This window comes from Xiphophorus couchianus, chromosome 4, assembly GCF_001444195.1.
Source record: "Xiphophorus couchianus chromosome 4, X_couchianus-1.0, whole genome shotgun sequence".
Lineage (NCBI taxonomy): Eukaryota > Metazoa > Chordata > Actinopteri > Cyprinodontiformes > Poeciliidae > Xiphophorus > Xiphophorus couchianus.
Window position 1 is genome coordinate 1,212,499 of NC_040231.1, and position 26,662 is coordinate 1,239,160.

At 41.8% G+C, this 26,662-nt stretch overlaps 3 protein-coding genes and 1 long non-coding RNA gene across 6 annotated transcripts in view; 2 read left to right on the forward strand and 2 right to left on the reverse strand.

The window, feature by feature from the left end:
• Window positions 1–706: 706 nt before the first annotated feature.
• Window positions 707–8,459, forward strand: sh2d7 (SH2 domain containing 7). The gene is made up of 6 exons (XM_028015957.1): window positions 707–1,123; window positions 3,070–3,159; window positions 3,240–3,405; window positions 4,984–5,208; window positions 5,922–6,581; window positions 7,225–8,459. The coding sequence occupies exons 1-6, from the start codon at window positions 972–974 to the stop codon at window positions 7,267–7,269; spliced, it is 1,338 nt and encodes a 445-aa protein (XP_027871758.1). The 5' UTR covers window positions 707–971; the 3' UTR covers window positions 7,270–8,459.
• Window positions 4,965–8,725, reverse strand: LOC114143710 (uncharacterized). The gene is made up of 3 exons (XR_003595296.1): window positions 8,617–8,725; window positions 5,233–5,280; window positions 4,965–5,077 (listed from the first exon to the last, which is right to left on the reverse strand). It is a non-coding gene; the product is annotated as an uncharacterized LOC114143710 (long non-coding RNA).
• rab11a (RAB11a, member RAS oncogene family) lies at window positions 8,708–15,299 on the forward strand. The gene is made up of 5 exons (XM_028015975.1): window positions 8,708–8,889; window positions 11,008–11,203; window positions 12,238–12,431; window positions 12,524–12,604; window positions 13,869–15,299. Exons 1-5 carry the CDS (start codon window positions 8,850–8,852, stop codon window positions 14,003–14,005), a joined length of 648 nt encoding a protein of 215 aa, XP_027871776.1. The 5' UTR covers window positions 8,708–8,849; the 3' UTR covers window positions 14,006–15,299.
• Window positions 15,096–26,662, reverse strand: part of LOC114143667 (multiple epidermal growth factor-like domains protein 11) — a 90,930-nt gene continuing 79,363 nt past the window's right edge. The window contains exons 16-25 of one of the 3 annotated variants that reach the window (XM_028015935.1): window positions 25,423–25,551; window positions 24,543–24,671; window positions 23,930–24,058; window positions 23,729–23,857; window positions 23,096–23,335; window positions 21,975–22,126; window positions 21,612–21,681; window positions 21,064–21,117; window positions 18,684–18,890; window positions 15,096–17,896 (exon numbers count right to left, since the gene is read on the reverse strand). In XM_028015935.1, the coding sequence (XP_027871736.1) occupies window positions 17,730–17,896; window positions 18,684–18,890; window positions 21,064–21,117; window positions 21,612–21,681; window positions 21,975–22,126; window positions 23,096–23,335; window positions 23,729–23,857; window positions 23,930–24,058; window positions 24,543–24,671; window positions 25,423–25,551 (1,406 nt within the window). In that variant the 3' untranslated portion in view covers window positions 15,096–17,729. The remainder of the gene's footprint in view (window positions 17,897–18,683; window positions 18,891–21,063; window positions 21,118–21,611; window positions 21,682–21,974; window positions 22,127–23,095; window positions 23,336–23,728; window positions 23,858–23,929; window positions 24,059–24,542; window positions 24,672–25,422; window positions 25,552–26,662) is intronic. The other 2 variants (XM_028015936.1, XM_028015938.1) reach the window with 2 other exon arrangements.

The window sequence follows — 26,662 nt, forward strand, 5'->3', positions numbered from 1 at the left end:
TGAGGTTTGGCGGCTCTTTCGGTACGCGTTCAGCTCTCGCATTCACTTAAACGAAAAGCAAGCTAATTGGTGGAAAATCTTTCTGGATAATTCTACAAGAAAATAAAAAAAAAAAGTAAGAAAACTTTTATATGAATTTATACATTTATTGTGTTTAAAGTTCCTACATCGTTTTCATGTCAACATTCTTTTCCAGGCTGAAATTTTCAGGATCATTTTATGAATTTATTTTAAGACATTTCGACATAGAGAAAAAACAGAGACTGTTGGATGCATGTTATACACTTTGTTATTGCCAGGTTGGGTATTAACATGACTAAATTTGGTGCTTTAGCTTAAATACTACGTTGTTATATTGTTTTAGCGTTAGCTTCTGCTAGTATTTGGTGTAGAGCTTTAGCATTAACTTCCAATAAATAATTTGTTGATACGTTAGCATTAGCTTCCATTAAAAACTATGCTGTTGTAGCGTTTTAGCGTTAGCTTCCACTAGATATGTTGATAAATTACTTTAGCATTAGCATCTGCTAGATAAAATGTTGGTATATTACTTAGGGATAGCTTCCATGATATATTATGTTGGTGTTTTGCTTTAGTGTTAGTGGAATTAATGTTTACAGTTAGTGCTTTAGGGATAGGTTAGCTAATTTTTTTAGTTAGTGGAACTGATAATTATTACATGAAATAATAAGAAAAAATGTATGGCAACACAAAATGTATCACAACAAAGATTGTACAAGTTTACAGTAAAGCAGTTAAAGATCAATCTGGGACGAGGAACAGAGATATTAAAATGAAACAGGGACGGGATGAGAGGTGGAGCGCTCAGTAGATAAGCTGGAACAATACCACCTTTCATGTGGGACTGACATCCAACTGAAACAGTCAAATGAACCGTCTCTGCTTCCTTTGGAGACCCATTTAGTGGCTACGCATGATCACGGCGCTGCTCGGTCAGCTCCTGACCCAGGATGGCGAAGCAGTCGATGGCGGACCTGCAGACGTTGGCGGCAGATGGAGGTCTGAAGGAGCTGGTGCTGAGGTGGTTCACCGACACGCAGGCGCCACTCATCCTGCAGAATGGAAACTTCCCTGACTGGTTCCAGGGCCTCGCTGCCAGAAAGTAAGATCTGCACTACTTCAATAAAAGTTCATCTGATTTATTCCTGCGATCTGCTGCTGCAGCTGCTAAAAATGTTTAAGTTTGTTGATCTGAAGGTTTCTTAGTGGCTGTTTTGAGTTTTTAGCATTTCAGTCACATGTTCAGTTCTCTTTCTAGTTAGCAGAATGCTAAAGTTAGCTTCTAGAATAGGCAGAAGCGAGCAGAGTACCCAAAAATTATAAGTAAAAATACCTCAACATATTTTTACTGAAGTAAAAGTAAAAAGTAGCAGTCATAGAAATTACTCAAGAGTAAAAAGTATTTGGTAAAAAGTTTTCTCATCTACTGAGTAACTGATCAAATTATCAATCATGTAATACTTAAGAATACATCATCAGATGGACCAAATACCAGATTTTGGTATTTAAGGACCAAAATAAGTAACAAAAAATAAAATCACGCTAAAGAAAAGTTTTACAAATCAGTTTCTTTCTATAAAAAACTTTTGAAACTTTAACAGAAACTGCAGGTGTGTCTGGGGAGCTTTTGGTTAAAACATGTTTGTTTTTCATTCAGCGGGTAGAAAATTCAGAAATTTTACTCAAGTAAAAGTAGAGATACTTCAGAACAGAAAATGGCTCAGTCTTAATTTGCTTGCCCAGGTCTGCAATTTAGTTAAAGCTGCTGAACATTTCTTTTTTTTTTTTTAATCTCCTTTTACTTGTAGAAGAAATCAAATCTCTTAAATCTCTTGATTTAAGATACCAGCAGCTTTAACTAAAATGCAGACCTGGGCAAGCAAGTCAAGACTGAGCCATATTCTGTTCTAAAGTATCTGTTCATCTGTGAAAACTTCACCCCAACATTATTTTAAAATCTGCATCAACTTCCTGAACTGTGATCAACGGCCACCTAGATTTGTTCCGTGGGCAGCGAAAGGCCCCTGAGCCGCACCTTGAACACCCCTGGCAGATGGAGACTTTCAATGACAAATTTATATCTGAAATAGAAAATCTTAGGTACAGAACCAATGTTTTTCTTTTATTAGGTATGTTTTTTTGCCATAGTAATTTCTGTCACAACAGCAACATTTTACTCAAAAACAAACTCAGTCGCACAAAATAATTCAAATGTGCAGCCAAGAGTTTTCAAAGACACTTCTCAGTTTTATTGCTGACTGACGAGTTATGAAACTGCACAACTTTGAGAGCCTTTTTAAATTAAAATACTTGCTAATTTGTTGCTTAGTAGGAAAAAGGAAAAGAACTGAAAATGAAACCATTTTGCATTTTTAACTGAAAATAAAAAAAATAAATAAATTGTGGCTCCTGAGTTCTTTCTCCTTGATTTTGGCCAACGTTGAAAATGTTTGGATGCCGCTATTGTCTCTAAAACTTTCTCACATTGTTGTGGATAAATTCTGACCATCCGGCTTCCTGAAGGTCTCACCACAGCATTTAAATCAGGTTGAGGTCTACACTTTGACTAGGCCATTGCTACACATTGATTCTTTCCCATTTCAGTCATTGGGATTTATTTGGACTCCTGTTTGATGCTAGAATATCTCAGTACACAGAGCAGATCAGGCCCAGTGAATGCGACAGAAACCCAAACCGTGATTGTTCCACCACCGTGTTTGGCAGTTAGGAAGGTGTTGGTGATGAGATGTTTGGTTTTCTCCAGACATGATGCTGGTCACACATCTCTGTTTTGGTTTATTTCTGTTCATCTGTCCAGAAAACATTGTTGCAGATGTTTCTCGTCTCATTCAGGTTTGCAAACCTGCGTTGCTTGTTGGGCTTCTCTTCCTCTAATGTAACCGTCAGAGACTTTGTGCGGTAAATTCTCCCTCTGACAGAACGAATGGCCGCTGCCTGTGTGCTGCAGCTCCATGATGCAGCTGGGATATTTTTGAATCTAATTTGCCTGCAGTTCTGTTTAATTGCCTTTCTCCCACTCCACTGCAGGGAAGCAGAAGATGTGCTGAGAGATAAAGCTCTGGGCTGCTTCCTCATCCGCCTCAGTGATAAAGCCATCGGCTACATCCTGTCCTACAAGTGAGGCAAATAAAGTTTCCTAGTAAATCATTGAATGATTCGCTCACAACTCTCTGATTGAACGACTATCCGCCCTTCAGAGGTCAAGACAGGTGTCGCCATTTTGTCATTTCCCAAAATCCTGAAGGGCAGTTTGTGATAGCAGGAGACTGTCAGCTGTTTGGCAGTCTGACCCAGCTGATCGAGCATTACAAGGTCCGGCCCATCCAGCCGTTTGGGGAGTTCCTCACCTCCAGCTGCTGCCATGTGAGACAAAATCCTGCTTTTCAAGTATTTCAGCTGAGCTCTTCATCTGCTTTTCCTCAAACCGTCAATTTAAGATGGAATTAGCTAGTTGAATACTGTAAACCAAAAAAGTGTTTTGCACCAAACTAAGTATTTAGTCAGATATTTAGCTCCAAACTAACTAACTCCAAACTATTTAGTTTCAAGTTACGTTTTTAGCTTCCTAATTAAACTTCAAGTTAATATTTAGTTTGAAGCCAGGTATTTAGCTAGCTGCCCATGTATTTAGTTTGTAGGTATTTAGCTTGCCTTTGGATTGGCTGCTTTGCAAACGTACAAAAAAATCCACAAACAAATACATTTTTCTTGAATAATTTGAGTTTTTCTTATCAGTTTACATCGGCATTGCTAATAAGGAAATGCTAGCATGCTAATGTGCTAAACAGGGGAAAACTCTGTATTGTCACTTTTTATAAACCTCTAAAATATGAAATATAGTGAATTTGTGACTTTGTTAATATGCAAATATTAGCACTATTGAGGAAGAATTTATTAAAACTTTGAACAAGACGTTTGGCTCGTCTCTTCCTTAACACAGCCGGGTTCTTCTCGGCGAGCGGCGGCCAGCTGTAAAACGAAACTAAACAAAGCGTGTTGACGTCACAGATCACAGAGTTTAATTCCATACAAAGCAATGAACAACAAAGCTGCAGAGATACAGAGATATGCATTTTCTCACAAAATAACAACACACAAGGAGAGACAAAAACAAACACGAAACACACAGACAGACAAAGGCGCCCACGTGGAGAAAAAACTCTCTCGGCGTGCTCCGTGTACGTAATCTTATACCAAAGAGGAGTTTCCGTATTTTAATATATGCAAAGAAGGCGTTCCGTTGTTCAACCAATCAGAGACCTGTTTTCGGCCCCAGAGAAACCCCGGAAACTCCCTTCATTGCAGCTCAGAGGTCTGGTTTTTATCTCAGGAAGAGGGCCACTTCGTGCTCATCTCTGTCTGGCACGGGGAGAGACGCCAAGAAGTCTCTTGCCCCCTATCGGAATGTAAATTTATTACTCTGTCTTCAGCGGGGGAGGAAAAAAGCCCTGCTTGTTTAAATGTCTGCTATTGTCAGCTCCCCCATGCTCAACATAAAACTGTTCCAATAAAAGTGTTGGCTATACCTTTACACATGTTGTAAGTATTTTAGCACTTAAATAATCATTTTCCTTAACAGCACAAAAGCAAACTATTTGAGTGTCATATCTTTAACAATAATCAGGAAAATGTTAGCATGCTGCTATGCTAAACAGTTTGAAACCCACTAGCATTGTATATTTTGCCTTCAAAATCTGATGTGTTTTTACCAAATGTCTCTGTTAGCCTGAGAAAATCCTAACTAGCTTTGTTTCTTGCTAATTAGCAAATGTTAGCATGTTATAAGCTAATTTATGTTACTGGATTAGAATATGGTTGTGGTTAAGTTTGACCAGTATGACCTTAATTTGAGCACCATTGGTTAGATTAGACTCAGATCTGTCTCCCACCTTTGAACCACTGGACTGCGGATCATAAAGTAACTCTGCTGTTACTCTTCAGGACGATGCTGATGATCTGTATGATGTGGTCAATGCCAAGAAGAGTTCAGGTGTCAGTGTTCAAGCTCTGCGGTCCATCTGGGACCAAGTCGAACCTGACAAGAAAAAAAAGGTTCAGCAGCGTCAAAATGAATCTCCTCCAGCACCGGCGCCTTCCCTCCCTCCCAAATCCAGAAACAGGAAGCTGACGGGAACCGTATCCGTGGATGCATCGTCGCTTTCACAGGTAGGATGGAAACTGAAGTCTTACTGAAAAGCTGATCATTTCATTCTGGTTCCTCTTCACCTGCAGGTCAGCCTGGTTAGAAAGAGCAAGTCAAATAAATTCATTATTTACAGTCCATTTAAATTAGTTGCTTTCCCTACAGTGGCCATTTGCATGTTTTTGAATTTATGTCAACTCTTAAAGAGTTTTTCTGGTCTTTACAGCTATTGGTCAACACAGAATACATTAGACCATGCACTAGTTTAAATATTGAATTTTTGTACATCCAGAACTCTACAATGGACTTCATGCACTTCATACCTGCATATTACAGATAACTCCAGGCCACCAACATTAAATTGACCATGAAATATAACAAAGGGCATCATAGAAACTGAACTTTATGGAAGTAAATCTATGGTCTGGTCTGACCCGGTCCAGGTGCGTCTAACATTAAGAGGACAAGGCAACGCAGTGTGATGCAATGTTCTCCTGAGAGTGGATCCTTCCATTCCTGTAGATGGTGCAGCAACATGGTTGAAGTTAGTGCTTTAGCATTAGCATTTAGCCCATCCTCTGAAGAAGAATAACACCTTTATTAGGTAAATAATTCACATTTTAGTCCAAAACAACAAAAAACAAACAACATAAGACATGAGTAGACAGGTGCTGCATGGCTTATGATTTCTCCAAATAAAGTTTTGGATTGAATTGCTTTGCTTTGTTATTTTCAGGCCCTTCCTCCGGTACCAAAAAGAGGAATGCCTTTGGGTTTTTCCCTGAGTGGATCTCTACCAGACACAATGTCCCATCCCAGTGAAATGCCAACCAACCCAAACAGAGCGCCGAGACACAGAGGAAGGACAACTCCGCCGTTGCCCGCTAACAGAGACTTGCTCCACCCAACAGACTCAAACAATTTGAGTGATTTTTACAAAGAAATTGTGCCGGATGCTGATCTGAGCCAGGTGGAGAGCCGGAGCCAATCCCTGCCGTATCTGGGCAACGACGACGAGGAGGAGAAGGAGGAAGAGAAATACTCCAACAAGTTTAACAGCCTCTCTGTCACAGCGTCCACCCCGCCAAAGAAGGTCACCTGCCTCACGTACTCCTTCCACGCTCCAGGTGTGAGTCAGAGCAGCTTCGGGTCAGAACCAGAGAACGGCAGCCAGGACCAGCTGAGACCCAACCCTCTGTACCAATCCTCCGAGGCCACCGCAGGGAGGCCAGCCCAGCAGGCGGTCAGCATGTACGCTGAGGTCCCTCATGGCCCCACGCGGACCGCCGACGACACGTACGAGCAGATCCCTGGAGACGGCGCCGGCCACAGCAACACGTACGAGTCGGTGGAGGACGTGAAGAGCAAAAAACCCAAAAGCACCTGGGGGAAAAATGTAAGAATGGAAATAACTGATAGCTTGTTTGCACTGAGTCGGTGCGGTTCGGTTCGCCATTTTATCTGTTTCTATTGTAAAGCCCAAACAACCGATGATACGGCACCATTCCTGGGTCTGCTGCAGGTCCAGACGGCGATGGTACCGTACGGTTAGGATCCACGGTCCACTGACTGGGGACAGAAAAATGTCACTGCTTGTTTCCCGTCAGACTAAAATGACACCATTTTACCTGTTTGGGTGTAACGCTGCCCAGCTGGTGAACGGAGTACTAGAGCCAATGTAGGGAGAGAAGACAATGTCTCACTTTTGCCAAAAAAATCTCAGAAATTTTCAAGAAAAAAACATGGAAATTTCAGAGTTTCACAAGTTCAACATTTTCGACTTTTGAGACTCATAAATTTCTTTGTCTTTTCTTGAAAATTTCTGAGATTAAAATAAAAATGTCTGAGATTTTTGGTGTAAATTTACTCCCCTTATTTTCTGCCTGTGGCGTCGTAAACTGGCGGTGGGAACGCTCTCCTGGATCTGTCAGCCCATAAAACCCCGAACCGCACCGCCCTGCGTCGTAGCGCTCAGTGGAAACGAGCCATAAATATGCTGCTGATAAAATCTGAAAATGTTTCTTAACTTTGTGTTGCAGAACATTAACTGGAAGAAATTTTTCCCTGAAAACAAGAAGAAATGAATGATGCGTCCCTGAAGTTCCTTTAAGAACGTTCTGGATCTTCTGCTTCTCTAACCTCTGGCGTCTCGACTCTGGAGTGTTTGGGTTTCGGGCTTCCTGGTTAATATAACAGCCATTTCCTCAGTTCAACTTCAGTTGCTGCATTTCCATTGATTGTATAATTGCACAATTTGACATTTTCAAGATAAATTTGCTTCATGGAAACATGGCACTTTAGAAAAAAACCTCGTTTTTGATAAAAACTTTTGGCGCCAGGATGAAGTGTTTTTTTTTTTTTGGCTGCAGTAGAAGAACTTATTTTGGCATCACACGGGTCACATGATCAACAACCGGATGTTACCACTGACACAAACCACAAAGAAGAAGACAGGAAGTAGCTGAAGGATGATTTAATGACTTAAACTTAATCACGTCTGATTTTAATTGTGTTTCTTAATCAATGGAAACTTTGCTACTGCAAATTGTGTTTTTTTAAAAAATAAATAGAATATTGACAACGTTTTGCGAAACGTTTTGTAAACACAGATGGTGGCCTGGCTTCCCACCCAGTTCCTAATCAGCAGTAACTCAGTCAGATCTTCCTTTTTCTCATTCTGTTTTTTTGTGTTTTCCTCCTGTTGATATTTTAGGATTCACTCCTGGACTTTACTGTTTGGTTTTTCTTATTTTAAATTGCATATTGTAAATTGTAAATTAATTGTAAACCATTGAGTTTCGCCTGTCTGCTTCTTGCCGAAATTGCATTACACTATTTTATGAGAAAATGTTTCCATTCTAAGTCACAGAGGAAAAAATAAAGGTTTTAGTTGATGATCTATATGAACATTAAACTGAATGTAAAGAGAATCCAGTTGCAGTTATGATAAATCATAAAGCACAACTATTAGCAACAATCAGATTTATTTGTAAATGTTGGGAAAATGGGAATCAGTAACTTAGAGTTAACCTGGATGTTTTTTGTCATAAAACCAGATTTAGTGAAGCAGATTACATAAATTAATGGATTAAATGTCATCCTTCAGTGGGAAGGTTGCTGGTTCAATCTTTGTTTCATCGATTTATTTTGTATTTTTCAAATATTCTGTCTTTGTCTTTATATTTATTTCTATTTGATGATTGCTTGTTAAGTTTTCCTGTATGGGCATTTAACTATCAGAGAATCAAATTCCAAGAATTTCTGTTATGTTCTATTTCCCTCATCTTCACAATAAATTTTATTGAAAAAATTACGCATGTTAATGAATGTTAAATATTTGTATTTAACTTTCATTATTTTGTAGAAAGGTGTTTTTTGTTAAAAAGTAAAGCAGCTGACTTAGTATTCTCCTAAAGTAAAGTTATCTTTACGTTTTGTCAGATGTTGGCAGCAGAATTAGTGGTTCTGGACGCTGCCACCGCACATGCAGATTCCTCTCCTGACCACCAGGGGGCCCGAGTGTTCACCCGCCTGGATTCTAGCGAAGAAGAAGACAGGAGGGACGTCCAGATTCCAAACAGATTCCCGTTGGAGAGTCAGAAAGATTTCTGATTTTTAGTTTTTAATAAATCAAATATCGGACTAACCTGTTCTTTTTGACACGATGGGCACCAGAGACGATGAGTACGACTATCTGTTCAAAGGTAGGTCGTGTTCCCGTCGCTGTTATCTCCCAGGCTAACTGGCAGCTAACGGAACCAGCCTTTTCTTTTGTGTTCCGTTTGACTCTCCGACCCCCAGCGGGCTCTCTGGACCGGGTCAGAACGGGTAATCAGTGGCTGTTAGCCCAAACGGCTTCGGTGTGATCCGGACACAACAAAGCCGTTGTTTTCTAACCCGGCGGTTCTGGCTTCGTGTTAGCGGTTAGCTCGGGCTAGCCGGCTGGCTGTGGGACACACCTTGAGCCGTTATCATCCTGCCGAGGTCCGGACCGGGCATCCGGCGGGTCTTTTAACTGGGCCCGGGACCAGAATCGGAGCTGAGAGGAGAGCCAGGGCCCGGAACGGGTCGGTTCTGTTCGGGTGGGAAAGGTTCTGGGAGGGTCCAACTGAGTTTAATTTAAAAAGACTATTAACTGCTGCTAACTTAACATTAATGTGTTTATTTATTTACAGGACATAGCAAAAGTATTCACACCCTTTAAACTTGACCCGTTTTGTTACAATCCGATTTTATGGGATTTGTTTTTCTTTTCACAAGTAAAAATCTGAAAAGTGTGGCATGCATGTGAATGTTGTTCCTCACTGAAAATGGAGGCAGCTGAAACATGAGACTGGGATGGAGATTCACCTCCCAGCAGGACAAACACTCTGAACTTTCAGCCAGAGATGATATGGAGTGGCCTAGTCAAAGTACAGACCTAAATCAAACTAAGAAGCATTGGAGAGACTTATGAACTGCTGTTCTCCAAGCAGGCTGAGTGAGCTGGAGATGTTTTTGTTCATTCAGCGCTGGTGGATAGAAACCACAGATGAGGTTCTGCAGAGCTGAATATAAATGCACACCACACTTTTCAGATAACAGTTTCAGTATCAATTTCAAATTTGCTCTACTTTCTGTTGGTTTGTCACATAAAATCCCCAAAATACCTGGAAGTTTGAGGTTGTGTGGAACAGAATGTGAAATCGGTCCAGAGCTGCAGGTTTTCAGGCAGCAGCTCAGAAAATAAACCAATACTAGAAATAAAATGAATTATATAACCAGAGAGAGATGAGGGGATTAAAACGTTTGATCGGTTAATTGCTATCAGCTGATTATTGTATTTTAGTTTTGTTTTTTGTTTCATGTTTCAGCTAGTTGTTGATTTATTTTGTATTTCCATGGAAACGGCCACGAAGACAAGAAAACCTGAAACTCAGGAAACTCTGGTGGTGGTTTAAGTTTTGTTAGTTTATTGTTAAGTGATTTCTTAAAACAAAATACTGCTGTGCTGTTTACTTTTGGTGAGAAAAGCAGAAAGTTGTGAAAGTTAGTTTTTTTATGCAGCCACATTTTCAGCTGGTTTTATTGTAGCATAGTAATTTCAAAAAGTGAAATTAAACTAAATCTCCAGTCAGTTTGTTGGAAAAGATGCAACGGCTTCATAGAATCAAATGTAAACATTGTTAATCGTGAACGCAGTAAAATAAACTGAAAACATTAAATTTTAACCATAAATGGATCATAATCTCAGAATCATTGTTCAGTCATAAAATCACAGAGGAAAGTTTGGATGTTTGTTGGCTTTTAATTTCACAATGTTGGAAATTCAGAGACACCAGAGGGATGTTTGTCCCTCCTGGGCCTCCGTCCTCTGCAGACCAGTCTGTAACCAGTCTGTCCTCTGGGAAGAAATTATGAGCTGGGTCATAATTACAAGAATAAAAGTCATAATTAGAAGATTTGAACTCATATTTATCAGTTTTTAAGTCTTAATTACAAGTTTTAAAGTTATAGCTACTTTAAAAGTCAAAATTATGGAAGATGGAAATATTCTGTGTTTTAGTCATAATTACAAGAATTAAAGTCAGAATTTGATTTTTAAGGTCATAATTATTAAAACTGATGCTCTTATTATGAGTTTTATTCTTGTAATTACGACTTCCGGTTGAGAGTTTTCTTAATGATAGAAATGGGCTTCTATAGTTTCAACTGTTTGGATAATTTAAGTTTTTTTCAGGGAAAATACAATTTCACACCCTTTAAACCAAAGGAGCACTTGAGCAGCTCTCAAACAGAACCAGGAAGCGGGCTGGCCTGTAACTCTGCTCTCTGCGCCTCAGTGGTTCTCATCGGGGACTCGGGTGTCGGGAAGAGCAACCTGCTGTCCCGCTTCACCCGGAACGAGTTCAACCTGGAGAGTAAGAGCACCATCGGCGTGGAGTTCGCCACGCGCAGCATCCAGGTGGACGGCAAGACGGTGAAGGCCCAGATCTGGGACACGGCGGGCCAGGAGCGCTACCGGGCCATCACGTCAGCGTGAGTCCAGCGAGGCATGCTGGGAGCTGCTTCAGCTGTTCAGAAAGGCTTTACGCTTTTATTAATAACAACTTCATGTTCATGCAGCAAAGTTCTAGTTCAGTAAATCTTCCACATGCAGATCCAAGAACTCAGATGATCGTAAAGGAAAATTTAGTTTTGCACAAATTTTTCCAGTATTTATCTCAGATCAATACTTTTGGTGTGACTGTGACATCATACATAGTTGGACTCGTAGCAGTTGTAATTACATATTACCATGTTTTTATTTTTCAAGATGGCCACCACTGTTGTCATGGAAAATTAATGGAGAATACATGTTTGCACTAGTTATTAATCACAGCTAACCGCTAAGTTCACAGCTAATTCACTGAACAAGAATCTTAGTTCTGCTAATGCTAAACATAATAAATTAGCCAAAGCTAATGCTAAACACATAAGAAATTAGCAGAAGCTACTGGCTAACCGCTAAGCAAAAAATGAGCAGAAACTAACCCTAAACCGCTAATCTCTTTAAAAATGGTAGATGCTAATGCAAAACACATTACAAACTTGGCAGGAGCTAACGCTAATAACATAAAAAATAGCAGAAGCTAATGCTAAACACATTAGGAAATTAGCAGAAGCTATCACTACACGCATAAAAATGAGTGTAAGCTAATGCTGAACCACTAAGCATATAAAAAATTTAGCAGGAGCTAACGCTAACCAAAAACTGTCCTTTTGTCTCACATCTTCAGCTCCTTCCTGTTGACTGCCGTGAAACTCAGTTTCTGATTTTGCTCCATATTATCACTTTAAAGTTGCATTAATAGGATGATCAAAGAGACCAAACACATAATGAGGAACAATTTATTTCAATTATCCCTTTAAAAAGCTCAAAAGCATCAGGCCAAGTGGCTGGTGGGAAATATGAAAAACATGCGACATGTTTATGTTTGCATCCACAGTTGAGAGATTTTTCCAGTAACAGTCTGATTGTGTGGTGGTGATGGTGATGGTGATTGTTTGTGGTCTTCGGTGCGATGCTGCAGGTATTACCGCGGCGCGGTGGGGGCGCTGCTGGTCTACGACATCGCCAAGCACCTGACCTACGAGAACGTGGAGCGCTGGCTGAAGGAGCTGCGGGATCACGCCGACAGCAACATCGTCATCATGCTGGTGGGCAACAAAAGCGACCTGCGCCACCTGCGCGCCGTGCCCACCGACGAGGCCCGCGCCTTCGCCGGTCAGTCCAGATTCAGCCTCAGGATGGGAACGGGGACGACCTGTCCCGCTGGTCACATGTCTCTCAGACGTCTCTTTCACTTTCCTCCACAGAGAAAAACGGTTTGTCCTTTCTGGAGACGTCGGCGCTGGACTCCACCAACGTGGAGACGGCCTTCCAGACCATCCTGACAGGTGAGCTCTGACGTTATGGGCCGTCTTTGTCCCTGTCAGCAGAACCCGTCCCCCGCTGTCCTTATCGGAGCTTTATGAGGCTGTTGGCTGCAGCTAGCGCGGAGCAGCTAGCTTATCTCTGAAGGTCGGCTCAGCCGTATAACAGCAGGGAGAGGCGGAGCGTCTGATTGATCCAGCTGGCAGCATCGCAGCGTCTGATTGGACGTTCTGACGTTAAACCTGCGGATGTTTAACTTCCAGAGGAATGTGGGTCAGCTGACCGTGTGGATTTACAGCTTCAGGATGAGACTGAGGCAATAACACACATCCTATTAAATATGACAGGAAGTTATAGAATCAACCCAAACAAGCAGTTATTGATTGAGTTTCTCTAAAGGCGATTGATCTCATTGATTTTATTAAAACCCAGTTTTCTCTTTGCATAAAGAATCCGTAACATAGTGGTTAATTTTTTCACAATATGATGAATTTTATTAAAAAAGTAATTACATTTTAACAATATTTTGTCAGCTGTATTAAATACTGACTGAATAAACAAAATTTATATATTTTTCACATTAATAAGCTTAAATATATTTGTTAAATATAGCAAACTGGGAATGTATTAGGTTGCTGAAAAAAGATCAGAATAAAATTAGTGAAATAATGAACAGATATTCATACATCAGTACCGTTTGGTTGATATTTAATTAATGTTAAAGCTTTGAAAACTTGACAGTCCTCAAAATAAACTTTAATTATTGACTTCATGATTTTTTTCTGTTTCTATTTTTCTGCTTTCTTCGTTTTTCTGTCGTCAAATCCTCACCTTCATAGGATAGCGAAGTGGTAATAAGTTAACATGATATTCATATTTCTAAAAAGAACTGCATAAAGTGGATTTATCATCCCACACCGGCCTTTGTTTGGACCATTTTTCTTTATAGTTCTGTTATGGCTCCACCATGTTTGTTTCTGTATCAACTGGCTCTGCTTCAGGATTACCAGCAGTGCCCCCTGCTGGATGGAGGCCAAACTACAACATAGGCTGATGTTATCAGTTAATCTAACAAATTTTAATCGAATAAACAATTAATCAACAGTCATAAGTCGATTAATTGTTTGGACCACTGAGCTAAAGTTCAGTTCTGGTTTTGTGTGTTTAGCTACTCTTTGGTCAGCAGTCGTCTCCATGACGACCAAGGTCTGTTTATTGGTTGTCGTCAGGATGAGCAGAAGTAAATGTTAAAGTGTCGTTTAGTGATCCGTTTCCTCGCCCCTGCAGAGATCTACCGGATCGTCTCCCAGAAGCAAATGTCGGAGCGCCAGGAGAGCGACATGTCGCCTAGCAACAACGTGGTCAACATCCAGGTGCAGCCCACTGAGAACAAACCAAAGATGCAGTGCTGTCAGAACATCTAGCCCGGCCGTGGACCCGCTGCTGCCCCACCCTTTGACCCTGTGACCCCTGACCCCCACCGTCCCAAACAGACTGCCTGATCGAGACGCAGATTTAATCCTGCGACCTGAACTCTCCCTGACCCCACCCTGACCCCCTGACCCCACCAGTACATAGTGTGGGGCCCCCCTCCCCCTGTAGGCTTCTGCAGGACGGCAGGCGCATTTCATATCACGTTAGATTTCATTACTGTAGATGCGCTGACATGTCACTGAAATGTCTTAAAATATGAATGTGATTCTTTTTCTCGTCTCCTTCCTTCATGTAATCACCGTAAAGCACATCGTATCTCAGCTTTTAAGCCCCGCCCCCTTCCTCCTCTTTAGTGCAATGTACTGTGGAGGCGGCGCCGCACGGTCCGATCGGGAGCGCCGCATCGCGCCACATCGCCAGGCTCCACCTGGATCACTAGAATTAATCCGTCACGTTTTTCCGACTATGCAGAGCCGAGCGCTTCTGGAGAATTGAAGGACTGAAACGCTAATCTTTTTCCCGGATGACATTCCTGTGCAGCTAACTCTGCGTGGCGTTTTCCCAGAATCCATGGCAGCAGGAGAGAGAGGAGCCGGGCGATCACTGATTCCTAACAACACGCTCTTCTAGCTGAAGTTTGATTTTCTGCACATCCAGAACTAGAACCACATGAGGCGGGCGGATCCATGCAGCTGGGCCCCCGGCCTCATGGCCCCGCCCCGCCTCATGGCCCCGCCCCCGCCCGGTCACATGACGCCTACGTTACACCGAGCTGCCTCTGATTCGACACGATGCATGGCTTTCTGTCGTTCGCCTTACATAGCCGACATTCTCATTCCTCCTTCTGGAAGAAGGTTCTGGTGGGCAGCGTGACGCGCCAACGGGGTCGGTCCGGTCCGGTCCGGTCTAGCTCAAACCCTGAGTGTGTGTTGTGCTTGCAGTTTGAACCCAGGAGTGTGTGTGTGTTTGGTAGAGGGCAGCTCTGGACGAACTGATTCCTTTTCTCTGAGTTCTGGTCCTGATCGTGTTTCACATTGGTTCTGTTGTTGTTGTTGTTTTTTTTTTTAAACCTGTGTTGACTTTTTTTTTTTTACTATATTGAATCCTGTAACTGACTGTAATTTCAGTGAAAACACCAGAATGAAATGATGTCATTTCAGCCAAGTGTGACGGCGAAGCGTGGGCTCGACTCGAATGGTTTTATGTTTTGTACAGACCAATGAATTGTACAATTGTGTCTATATAAGTTATCAGTTTATCTTAATAAAGCGCACCAGTCATAAACCTGCTGATCAACTCAATTATTTATTCACTCTCTGTCAGTGTTTGCAAAAACTATTCAGTAGTTTTTGCATCATGGAGTCTCAGAACATTTTTTGAACTCAGCTAGTAGCTAACGAGCTAGCAGGCAGATCGGTAACAGGTCGGGCATTATGACGGTTGCATATTTTAAAATGTACTTTTAACATTGTAAATCCAAATTTTACATTCAAATTCATAGATTTTTTTGTGTTTTAGCTGGAAGCTGTGACGTCATGGCGTCATAACTCCGCCATGAAGTCATGCAGCGAGTAGGAATGCAAACCGTTACCATGGAAACGGCTTTATATCCACAACGATTCAGCTCCTCTCACCTAAAGTCTATTCTCTAAGATCCACAGAGCTACTGCAGACTTTCGGACATGATGTGCGACATGTTTGTTCCATTTCACGATTTTTTAAATAAAGATGTAATTGCAAGAGAAACACATCAGTCAACATGTCCGACGTGTTTTTGCTAACAGGTCGTAGCAAAAGCTCAGAAGCAGAAGTTAGGGTTGTTGAACATAACTGATGATGACGACACGCCCCCCTGAGTCAGGCTCACTTTATTCAGGTCAGGAAGTGGGGAAAAGAAAGCAGTCGGTACATCTATTCAAACATTTCTCTGTCAGAGATGAACAAGAACAGGAAATTATTCTAAAAAAGGAATCAAAACACAAAATTAGCAGTTTTACATCTGATTGTCATGTTCCGTTATTGCCGCGGCTGAAATTAAGACGTAAACTTCTGCACCTTTCCACAGATAAACTGATGATTAGTTTTGGGATGCCTCCAGGCCGAGTCCTCGGGTTAATTCTTTTTGCGCTCAACCATGTTTTTTGGTCTTTTGTTTACAAATGTTACAGTCAACTGACTGACTGCTGAGCTAGCTAGAGATAAAAATCGATCACGAAGGTTCGGAAAACATTCATCAGTAAAAAGATCCAATCTGTTCACTGTTTAGACATGAAGCGTTTTAACAAACCAGCCTGATTTCAGGCTGATCTGCAGGGTCAAAGGTTTCCTCACTGCATGTCTGCAGAAGGTGTTGTAGTGGAGGTTTTAGAAGATTCATAAGATTTTAGCTAAAGTTTTGATATAAATCAACGGGAAAGACACAAGTTGTAAGTATGGAAACCTGTATGCACGTTTTCTATGCATGAGGAAATGTTTACCCTGTTAAATACACAGTAAAAAGAAAATGTTCACAGGGAGAACTCTGGAGATTTTACCTGAAAAACCCAAAACACCTTGAGCTAACGGCTGCTGCCTTCACAGCCATGAAAGTGAAACAGGAAAAATGGTTTTCCGTTTGTCCAGGATGTGACAGAGGGACAAAGTTCATGTGGAAAAACTCAGGTCAGGTGGATTCAGGATTTCATTTTCTCGTCTCTTAACTCACAGTCAGAAGTGAGTCCAGACAGAGCGTCAACTCCTCCATCCGACCGGATCAGCGACCGGATCCGCTCAGTCAAAAGTTGACTGCAATAATTTGGATGATTCAGCCTGTAATATTTTTTGCTGTCAGGCTGAATCATCCAAATTATTTCTGTTCATCTTTGTCTAACTTTACAAGCGTTTCTGTTCCACCTGATTTTCCCTCCTGACCTGAAGGAACTTTCCATGTTTCCAGTTTGAACCTTGACCTTTGACCTGAAGTCCTCCATGATACAGACCTGGAACTTTTGGTTGGGATCTCAGCAAATTCTGCAGAATTCTGCTCTAACGGCGTTAACTGTAGATCAGATCCAGTGTGTGGCTGTAACCTGACGGTGGCGCTAGAGGGCCGGAGCAGGACCGGTTTCATCAGTCTGAAAAGAGAGCGAAGCGTTTTCTGGAAACGACTCTTCGCTACGATTTTTCCAACTTCTGAAGGAGAGAAACTGGAGGGGTTTTCTCTGCAGTGCCTCCTTCAGGTCGGAGGTGTTTCTACGCTGAGTCACATGGCGATTATTAACCAAAACATCAGTAAAAAAAAACTATCGGTCTTTTCTGAATATTTTTCTATCTTTCTTTGGCATGCAGGAGAATGAAGCTCAACACAATAAGGGAAAAGCACAACAATATCCAGAAGTCCATATCTAGAACAGATATATCTAGAACATAGAAAAGAGAAACTTTGATTCCTGCTGGATCTCTGAATGTGAGCAGGAAATAAGAAACTGTGTAAAAATAGCAGAAATGTTCCCAAAGAGGTTTCATAGTCAGGAGCCGAGTTTCCTGTCTGAGAAACGGTTCAGGAACTTTCAGTTCTTCAGTTCCTTTGAACAACAGACCCGCTTCTGGACGGATCCGTCACTTCTTCCCTCTGCAGGAAGTTCTGTTCATCAAGTTCAGACGCTGCGACGCTCAAACACAGTGACGAAGAAATAAACTGGTGGAACTGGGAGCGTCCCAGTGAGGGCGCTGGGCTCAGAGCAGCGAGCTGGTGGGGCTGCCAGGCAGCGGCGGGGTGATGCTGCGGGTCGGGCTGGGCCGGACTGGCAGCAGGTCGTAGTGGCTCGGGATGTGGCTGTTCCTGGGCAGGTCATATGGGTTCTGAGGGTAACCGGGGAGCAGCACGGCGCCGGCGGTCGGTTCTGATGGACGGAGGAGAAACAGAAACTGATTCAGCTTTACTTAGTTTAGCTGAACTTTGACCTTACACCGTAACAAATGCTGCTGGACGATAAATCATGGAGATAAATGATAATATTGTTGTTTTGAGGTCATTTTCCAGTAAAATAAAACTAAAGTCTAATTAATAATAACTAATAACACATTCTCAAATATCAACTTTTAGTTCTGATGAACATTAAACACTGGAAGACATTTTAAATATCCAAAATAAACAAAACAACAGAAACAATAAATATAATGAATTATAAAGTCTGTAAACAAAATTTCCCTTAAAAAATGTTTAGTTGAGACAAAAAGAAACAACAAAAAAAACCTTTTATCATCCAATTTTTGGTAAAAATACAGAAACATTGTATCTGTTGGACTTATTTTAATTTATTATGTGATCAATTTATTGCTTATTGCTAAATTTTTACAACTGAGTCACTGGTTGCTATGGTGATTTCCTCCTTTCAGAGAGCAGGAGGGAGAGCCGGCCCGCAGCATCACTCCTTTAATCCATCCCTGTCGGATTATTGCTTTATTTATATTACAGACGTTTTTTGCTTTTGAAGATAATTTCTGATACAACAAAAAATTTGATGAAATTGTTAAACTTTGAAGCTGTTGAATTTTTCACTCATTTCATCAAAGTCATGTTTTACATTATGAATTTTATTTTTCCAGGTTTTGAATATTCCATAAACACTGATGCATTTAATGCAAAAGTCAAACGTGGCGATTCTGACGGAGCTGCTTTCTCCGTACCGATGTCGTAGACGTTCCTGGCGGGCGGAACGCCGCCGCTGATGGCGGCGGAGCAGCAGCGCGTTGCGTGCTCATGATGCACCGGCGACTTCATCTCCACGTAGCTGCTCTCGGCGTGCTTGCAGAGCGCCGGCTGGTCGTTGATGGTGGCGTAAGGATTCTCGCTGTTCAGGGAGCAGGTGCTGGACAGAGAGCCCTTCATGTAGTCTGGAAAATACACAGGAAGGAAGAAACACGGCGTCAGGAAGGGGGCGGGGCGCAGAGGAGCTTCTAGGTTAAACATTTTAACCTTTAAAATGCAAATTATAGAAACAAAACTTTTAATTTTTAAAAAATTAAAATATGATGAAAAAGTTTGAAGTTCAGAAAGTGAAACTGATAACCGGATTCAGCAGGAGAACCGGCGCCGGGTGGCGCCGAGGTTTGGGTTGAAAGATGATAAGTTGACAGAAAAACATAAAATAAAATATTACTGGGTAATTATTGTTACGACACTTAAACCCACAATTATAGAATCTTAAAAACAACAAATCAAAAAATACAATTACAATAAATTATTTGCACGTCTGTTAAATCCAAATCAAGTCATCAGTTAGTGGATCTAAAACCACCATGTGATGCTGATCACATGTAGAGCCGGCCCAAGGCAGAAACAAACTTAGAGAATATCAGTGCAGCTAAACTTGATTTAATGGTTTCAGCAGAGACAAATTAAAAAATTTTAAATTGTTTAACATTTAAATTTAAGATTTTAAGGAGGTGGCAAGTTTAAAAGTTGTAAAAGTTCAAAGAACAATCTTTATAGTTAGATTGTTTTTGTTACCATAGCAACAATCTGATGCTCCGAGTTTAATATTTGAGTTTTAGTTGTTCATTTATGCATCTTAACTATTATTAGTCGTCTTATCTTAATTGTAGTAAACTGCAATTACATTTGACCCCTGGTCAGTTAAACCAGGCCCCTCTCCCAGATCTCACTACATCCACAGTGAAATGCTGATGATCTTAGCAGCCCTGAATCAAGGCCTCATTCAACATTGGAGCGGCCCTGCATGATGAGCTAAACCTGCTGCACAGCGTCTCTGCTGCTGGATGTGGAGGGACAAACAGGAGATTTCATTTCTGTGGCTTTAGCAGATCTTTCATTTGGTGTCTGTTGAGTTTTAATAAACGCCACAGAAGCTGCTTTGGTTGATGAGCTTCATGGGACGACTTGTTCTGATCTCCACCAGCAACTCTACCCGACTCTAAGTAGACAAAGCATTTCATATGCATTGTGTCACTGCAAAAAATAAACTAAAATAAAAACAAAGCAGCTGCTGCTGTAGTCACCAGATGAGCGCCAAAGCTCCTCCAACCGGTCCACAACGCACCGGCTAACCGGGACTCAAACTTCATCACCGCAGACAGTCAGCATGTTGAGACGTAAACACACGACACATAATATATTTTGTTCACAAAGAAATATTCTCCTCAACGCGAACCTCTAAATGTGACTCTGGGCTCAATCTGAACATCTGCGGTTCACCAGCAGAGCAAACGCAGAGGATTAAAGATCGATTGATCAATTCTACAAACAAACATGGATCCTCGTCCTCAAAGGGGTTGATATAAAAGTTCACCTGAAACACATTAAAAACTATAAACCCATCTTTCTTTCAGGAATAATTCTGTCTGACAGTGAAATGTTTACCGCAGAGGAGATGCTTGAAATAAAAGCTATATACATGTATATATATATATATATATATATATATATATATATATATATATATATACTTTTTTTTCTTTTTAATAAAAACAAAAAAACGCAAAGCTTAGCCTGGCGGGGGGCGTGTAAAGCATGGCGGCCCGCCAGGCCTGGAATACACTGGGGAAACCCTGGATTCAGTTTTTATTTCTCATAATTTGAGAAAATAAAACACAGAGGAAACATGAAGGAAACATGGAGGAAACATGGAAAAAACACGGAGGAAACATGGAGGAAACACGGAGGAAACAGAGGAAACACGGAGGAAACATGGAAAAAACACGGAGGAAACATAGAGGAAACATGGCGGAAACACGGAGGAAACACAGAGGAAACATGGAGGAAACACGGAGGAAACACAGAGGAAACATGGAGGAAACACGGAGGAAACACAGAGGAAACATGGAGGAAACACGGCGGTGCTGGAAAAGATTTTTTCCTGGAGGAATGAAGAAGAAGAGCAGATAAAACAGAGAGGGAAGATTTCTCCTGTGGAGACACAGTTAAGTTCAGGAAACCAGGTGTGAATCAGCAGCATTCAGGTCACCAGGACATGCAGGAGATTATTAAACACAAGGAGCCGCAGGTCAGAGGTCAGAGGTCAGGAGGTCGGTGCCCGCCACGCCGTACCTCTGCAGGGCGGCTCCAGGTGGTAACTGAGGCGCTGGTCGATGCAGTAAACTCCTGAGGAAAGACGTGGCAGAAAACCAGAGATAAATGTCCTGGGGAGATTGACCAAGACGTCCAGGAGGGCGGCGCTCCAGAGACGGTAAGGCTGACCGGATTCAACATTTGGTTATAGAGTCGTCCATCTGAGAGCCTCTCCACGCTCTCCTGGTTACACATGTTGGGTATCAACATGATTGAATTTAGCGCTTTAGCATTAGCATTAGCTTCCTCTAATTACAGTGATGATTTAGCAGAACTAACCTTCACTAATATTCATAGTTAGCATCTCTGGAAAACTGTTACTGAAGGAATCGTTTTTCCAAAAGGAACAAAATAAATGATGGAACTTCTGACTTTATTCAGAACCTGTTCTCTCCAGATTCCTTTATATTTTTACTCAATGAAAGAAGCTAAAATCCTTTGACTGTCAAATAAAGCTTCGGAGAGGAGAGACGTTTATGCTGCTGGATCGTTTGTGTCCGGATCTATAGGCTGGAGAACCAACTGACCCAGATCAGTGAGGTTGCAGTAGGCGCCCCACTCCGGAGCGCTGTTCCTGAATCTCTTCTTCGGTTTCATCTGGGAAGGAAACCGACGACACGTTAGCAAACGCAGAGGCTGACCTAGAAAAAAATGTAACTGAAAAGAAATATTTGAAACTGAAAGAAAAATGTGAAACAGAAAAAGTATTTCAAAAGTACTTTGGAAATGTAAGTTTTATTTGTTAAATTCCAAATTTTTTATTCAGTTTCAAAACTTCTTTTTTCATTTTCAATTTATTTTTCTTCTGAACAAACTTTATGGCCCTAATTTAGCTCCATAAAGATGTCTGTTCTGATCTGTGTGTGGTGAGCGTTTTGTCTTCCACCCACCTGGGCGGCGCTCTTCTTGTCCGGCTTGGCATAGTGCGCGGCGTAGCCGCACGGCCCCAGCGTGTGGTAGCTGGGGTTGGAGAAGCAGCCGGCGGCGGAGCTGCTGCTGGGAGACGAGTCTGCAGAGGAGAGCAGGCCTGCACACTGCAGCCCTGCTGCCGCTGCACATTAACATCGAAACATCTGCAGCTGCTGCACGTCAGCCTGAATCTCACTCCTGATCCAACCTCACTCTGCGTTTTACCTCCAAACAATCCCATGAAAACTTACAGAATTATCACTCAGTTTATGATCTAGAAGCATTTTTCATATATCATATAAAATGATACAAGTGTGGAGTTTCATTTAAAGTTAAATAAATACTGTTATTAATCATAATTAATAAACATTCCATTAAATAAAAAATGTCTCTATGAAATGAAAGGAAATATATAAAAAAGATACATTTTTAAGTTGGGGAGCTGAAGTGCTATTTAATTTACTATGACCAGACTCCGCCCCCACAGAGAAGACTCCGCCCCCTCATTCGAATATAAGAGCCTGAAATTAAAACTGAGTTTAAAAAAAAAGTTAAGCTAAAGTAACTTTACAAAAACAGCAGAACAAACGGACTGGCAGCAAGATGGAAAAACAAACAAGCAAAAAATAACATAAATAACAAAATAAAATGAAATAAAAAAATCTTGATTTGATCAATAAATCCCAAAATAAATAAATAAACTGTAGTAAAGTAAATTACCCATTAAAATATATATTTTGAATGTATTATATTTCATGTGGACATTTATTTATTTTATTAAATATTTACTATTTATTAACAGTAGTATTTATTTAATTTTGAATGAAAAGTCCATGTCCATATTAAAGCATGTGGTACTTGATTAAAATGGACCCATTAGAACCTCTCCAGAACCTCCTGGTTCTGGACAAATTCCAGGAAGGAAAACAAGAAATGATCTGGATCAGGAAGTTTGATCACCAATAATCACAAATGAACCTTAAAACAACCAGAAAACAACCTTAAAATAACCTTTAAACACCAGAGAAATCACCAGGACGTCATTTGGTTCTGGTTGGTTCTGGCCGTGTGTGAGCCCCAGCCCGGTTCTGATCCGTCGTACCTGACAGCGAGTAGTCGGTGGAGCCGATGTGCAGGGCGGGGGTGTAGCTGACGCTGGGCGCCTGCTGGCCTTTCTCGCGCTGCCGGTACCGGTACCGGAACCAGACCACCAGAACCAGCATGGCCATGATGAGCAGCAGCAGGAAGACGATGCCCAGCACGGCGCCGGCCGACTGCCGCTCCGACGCCAGCGCCGGGCTGATCTTGGTGTACGGGTTCAGCTCCTCCATCATCAAGGCGGCTGAGGACACACAGGAAGCTGTCACGCTTTTATTCTGAAGGAACATTTCCTGTTTGATCTGCTGATTTTGTTGTCTGATTTACTTTTGGTCACAGCTTTTCCTGTGGACCATCATTCCTCCACCGCCGTGCTACACAGATAAAGCCTGAGGTTCTCCTCCCATTATGGGATGGAGGTTTTAGAGGAAGTGGATCAAAATAAAACTCTTATTGTTTTTAGCTGTCAAGTTGTCAACAAAACACTGGATGTAAACAATAACATGAAGAACATGTGTCCACCATCTTGTCTCCAGTATTTATTAGAATATGTTTTTTTTCTATGGTTTCTCGTTTGGACCAAGCTGCTGATCTTTTTTTTTTTTCAGAAATGAACCAAAGCCGAGCGGCGCCTCACCCTGGTCGCAGCGGATGCCCTTAAAGCCGATGCTGCAGTAGCAGGTTCCCGTCACGTAGTCGCACGTGGCGTTGTTCATGCACTCGCAGAGCTGCTGGCAGCCGTAGCCAAACGTCCCTGACGGACACTCTGGAAGACAGGAGTCCATGTCTCACACGCGCCCAGAAACGTTGAGGAAGACGCCGGGTGGCGGAAACTCACTGAGCTCACAGCTGGGCCCGATGAAGCCCGTCCTGCAGGAGCAATGGCCGTCGATGTGGTCGCAGTCGGCGCCGTTCTGGCAGCGGCAAACCTCCGAACACTGAGCGCCGTAGAAACCCGACGGGCAGCCTGCGGGGAGATGGCGCTTAAAACAAAACCATGCCACACTTTTCAGATTTCTTAAAAATGTTGAAAGCCACATTTTATTGTCCTTCTACTTCAGAGTTAGGAAGTTTTGTGTTAATTAAATATAATTAAAATTATTGTTTTGAACAACATAACATGGGGGAAATGTTTACTTCTAAGTACTTTTAGAAGCAGCAATCTCGTCCCAAAGAGATTTTTTAAAAGTTTGGATAATTTATTCTTAAAGACCTTAAATTAGAACATCAGTAACTTTTCTATGTTCCTGTGATCATTGCTGCAGTTTAATAATCTGCCACTAGATGGTGATGTTGTTCCAGCTAGCCAGAGCAGAGCAGCTGTGCAGAGAACTTGGGTTAAATCTGTGTGTGTGTGTTTGTGTGTGTGTGTGTGTTGGGGTGTGGATGTGTGTGTGTGTGGATGTGTGTGTGTGTGTGTGTGTGTGTGTGTGTTTGTGTGTGTGGCGTACGCTGTGTGCAGTAGAGTCCGGTCCACCCGGGGCTGCAGGAACACTCTCCATCCGCGGCGCTGCACTCGGCTCCGTTGTGACAGTTGCACCGCTGGAGGCAGTCTGGACCCCAGGACCCTGCAGGACACGCTGCCAGAGAAACCACAGAGAGCGAGGGAGCGTTCACACCAGCCAGGTTTAATCTGCTTTAACACGACTCCAATCAATTTGTACAGAAAGTCCGGTTTGGTTGGGGAGGTGTGAATACTAATCGACTTCTGACCTCTGGTCCAACTGACCTAGGTCTGGGTTCGGTTGGACTGAACTCTGGTTCGGTTTGCATGCATATCTCAACACCAAATGGGCCGGAGACCGCTCCAAAAAGCAGGAAGTGGACCACAGTGCAGGGTATTCTGGGTAAAGACAAAACATGCTAGCGCTAGCAGCAGAAATGGCTCCTGGTCTTCAGCCAAAGACTAAAGAGAAATCCTCCAACACTAAAATCTGACGCCTCCATCTTGTTTCCATCTGGTGAAGAAGGAAGTTGCTCTCAGTGTCTTCAGAGGTTTTTTGTATTGTTTCCTTCAGTGGTTCTTGGTGCAGCGCCCCCACAGGCCAGGAGGGGAACAGGTTGTGAAAGAAAACCGCAGCAGCTAAAAATTGGTCTAAAATCCAACCGAGTCTATCAGGAGGAAAACATCCAGACTCTAACTGAAGTTCATCAGTCAACGTTTGGCTGGTGTCTAACTCCGACCTGTGAATCATTCCGGCACAAAGCGACTCTGAAACTCAAGAGCTGCTAATGTCAGAGAACCAGAACCTGGGTATAACATCTGTTAGTCTGCGTTTGTCTCTGGGACTTTGACTACACCAATGGGACCCGGGGCGGTCTCTGTCTTACGTTTGGAGCAGTCGTCTCCGATCCAGCCGGGGTAGCACTGGCAGGAGCCGTCCAGCGGGTTGCAGGTGCCGTTGTTGGTGCAGGCGCAGGCCTCGGCGCAGGCCTTGCCGAACTTCCCGCTGGGACAAACTGGAGACACGGCAGAGCGAAAACTCTGAGCTCAACGCAAAACACCACAACGACGCTCTACATGAGGAGACGCTTTAAAATGAAACACTTTCAGCAGAACGTCAGGGGTCAGGCTGACCGCCGCAGCAGTTAGCACCTGGTCTCTCTAAACTGCCTTACGGTGCATTTCCATTCACATTTAGTTATTAATTCATCAGATTTATGATTTTTATGAGGTTCTGATTTTGTTAAGTAAATCCAGACAGAAACTTGACATTCAGCCTTTTAGGGCCAAATGTATTATTTGGTCAAACTGAAGTAGGAGTTTAGTTTATTTAAAAACATTTTAAAGTTTAAAAGTTTTAATATGACTTAAAGGAAGCCGAATGAACTCACCAATTAGTCCATAAAAGTAACTTTTATGTGTTGTCGCATTTTTAATTGGTTGACTTTGTGTTCCAGAAAGTCTCCAGTTATTATTATATTTTTAATGGTTTATTCTGCATTTCTTAAGAATTTATCCTGAAAACTTTAAGATCCAGGTGGGAAACTTTATTAGCTCTTATTTAATCATTTAAAATTAAAAGTTTTACATCATAAATCATTGAGCTTTAATCAGCTCAGTTTCACACTTTAAACTCTAATTATGATTATTAAACAGGATTCATTTCATTTCATGTGAATTTTCTCCACATTTCTAAGCAGAAGGTATAAAGCAGGGATGTCCAAAGTGTGGTCCGGGGGCCATCTGTGGCCCTGGAAGTGATTTTTTGTGGCTCTCGCCTGCCAAACTAAAACTAATATAAGCAAAAAGAAAACAGCATAATAATAACCGTATATATTTTTGCTTCCTTGACTATAAAAGTGGACTTTGCTAAAGGAAGCAAGAGTTTTTCTCTCGTCTTTGTTGCTGAGAATCAACACAGAAAAAAAAACTTTTAAAAAGACGGTTTGCTGTTTTTATTTGTTTTTTAAACCTGTGGCTGTTTTCAGATCTAACATGATCTACAGCTCCATTTTCTACAGAAATCAGACTTTATTAAAATACCATGTTTTGTTTATGCTGGTAAAAAGAAAATAAACTAGAATATAAAAAATGTGACCCTCATTTACTTTCAAGTTCTCCGTTTCG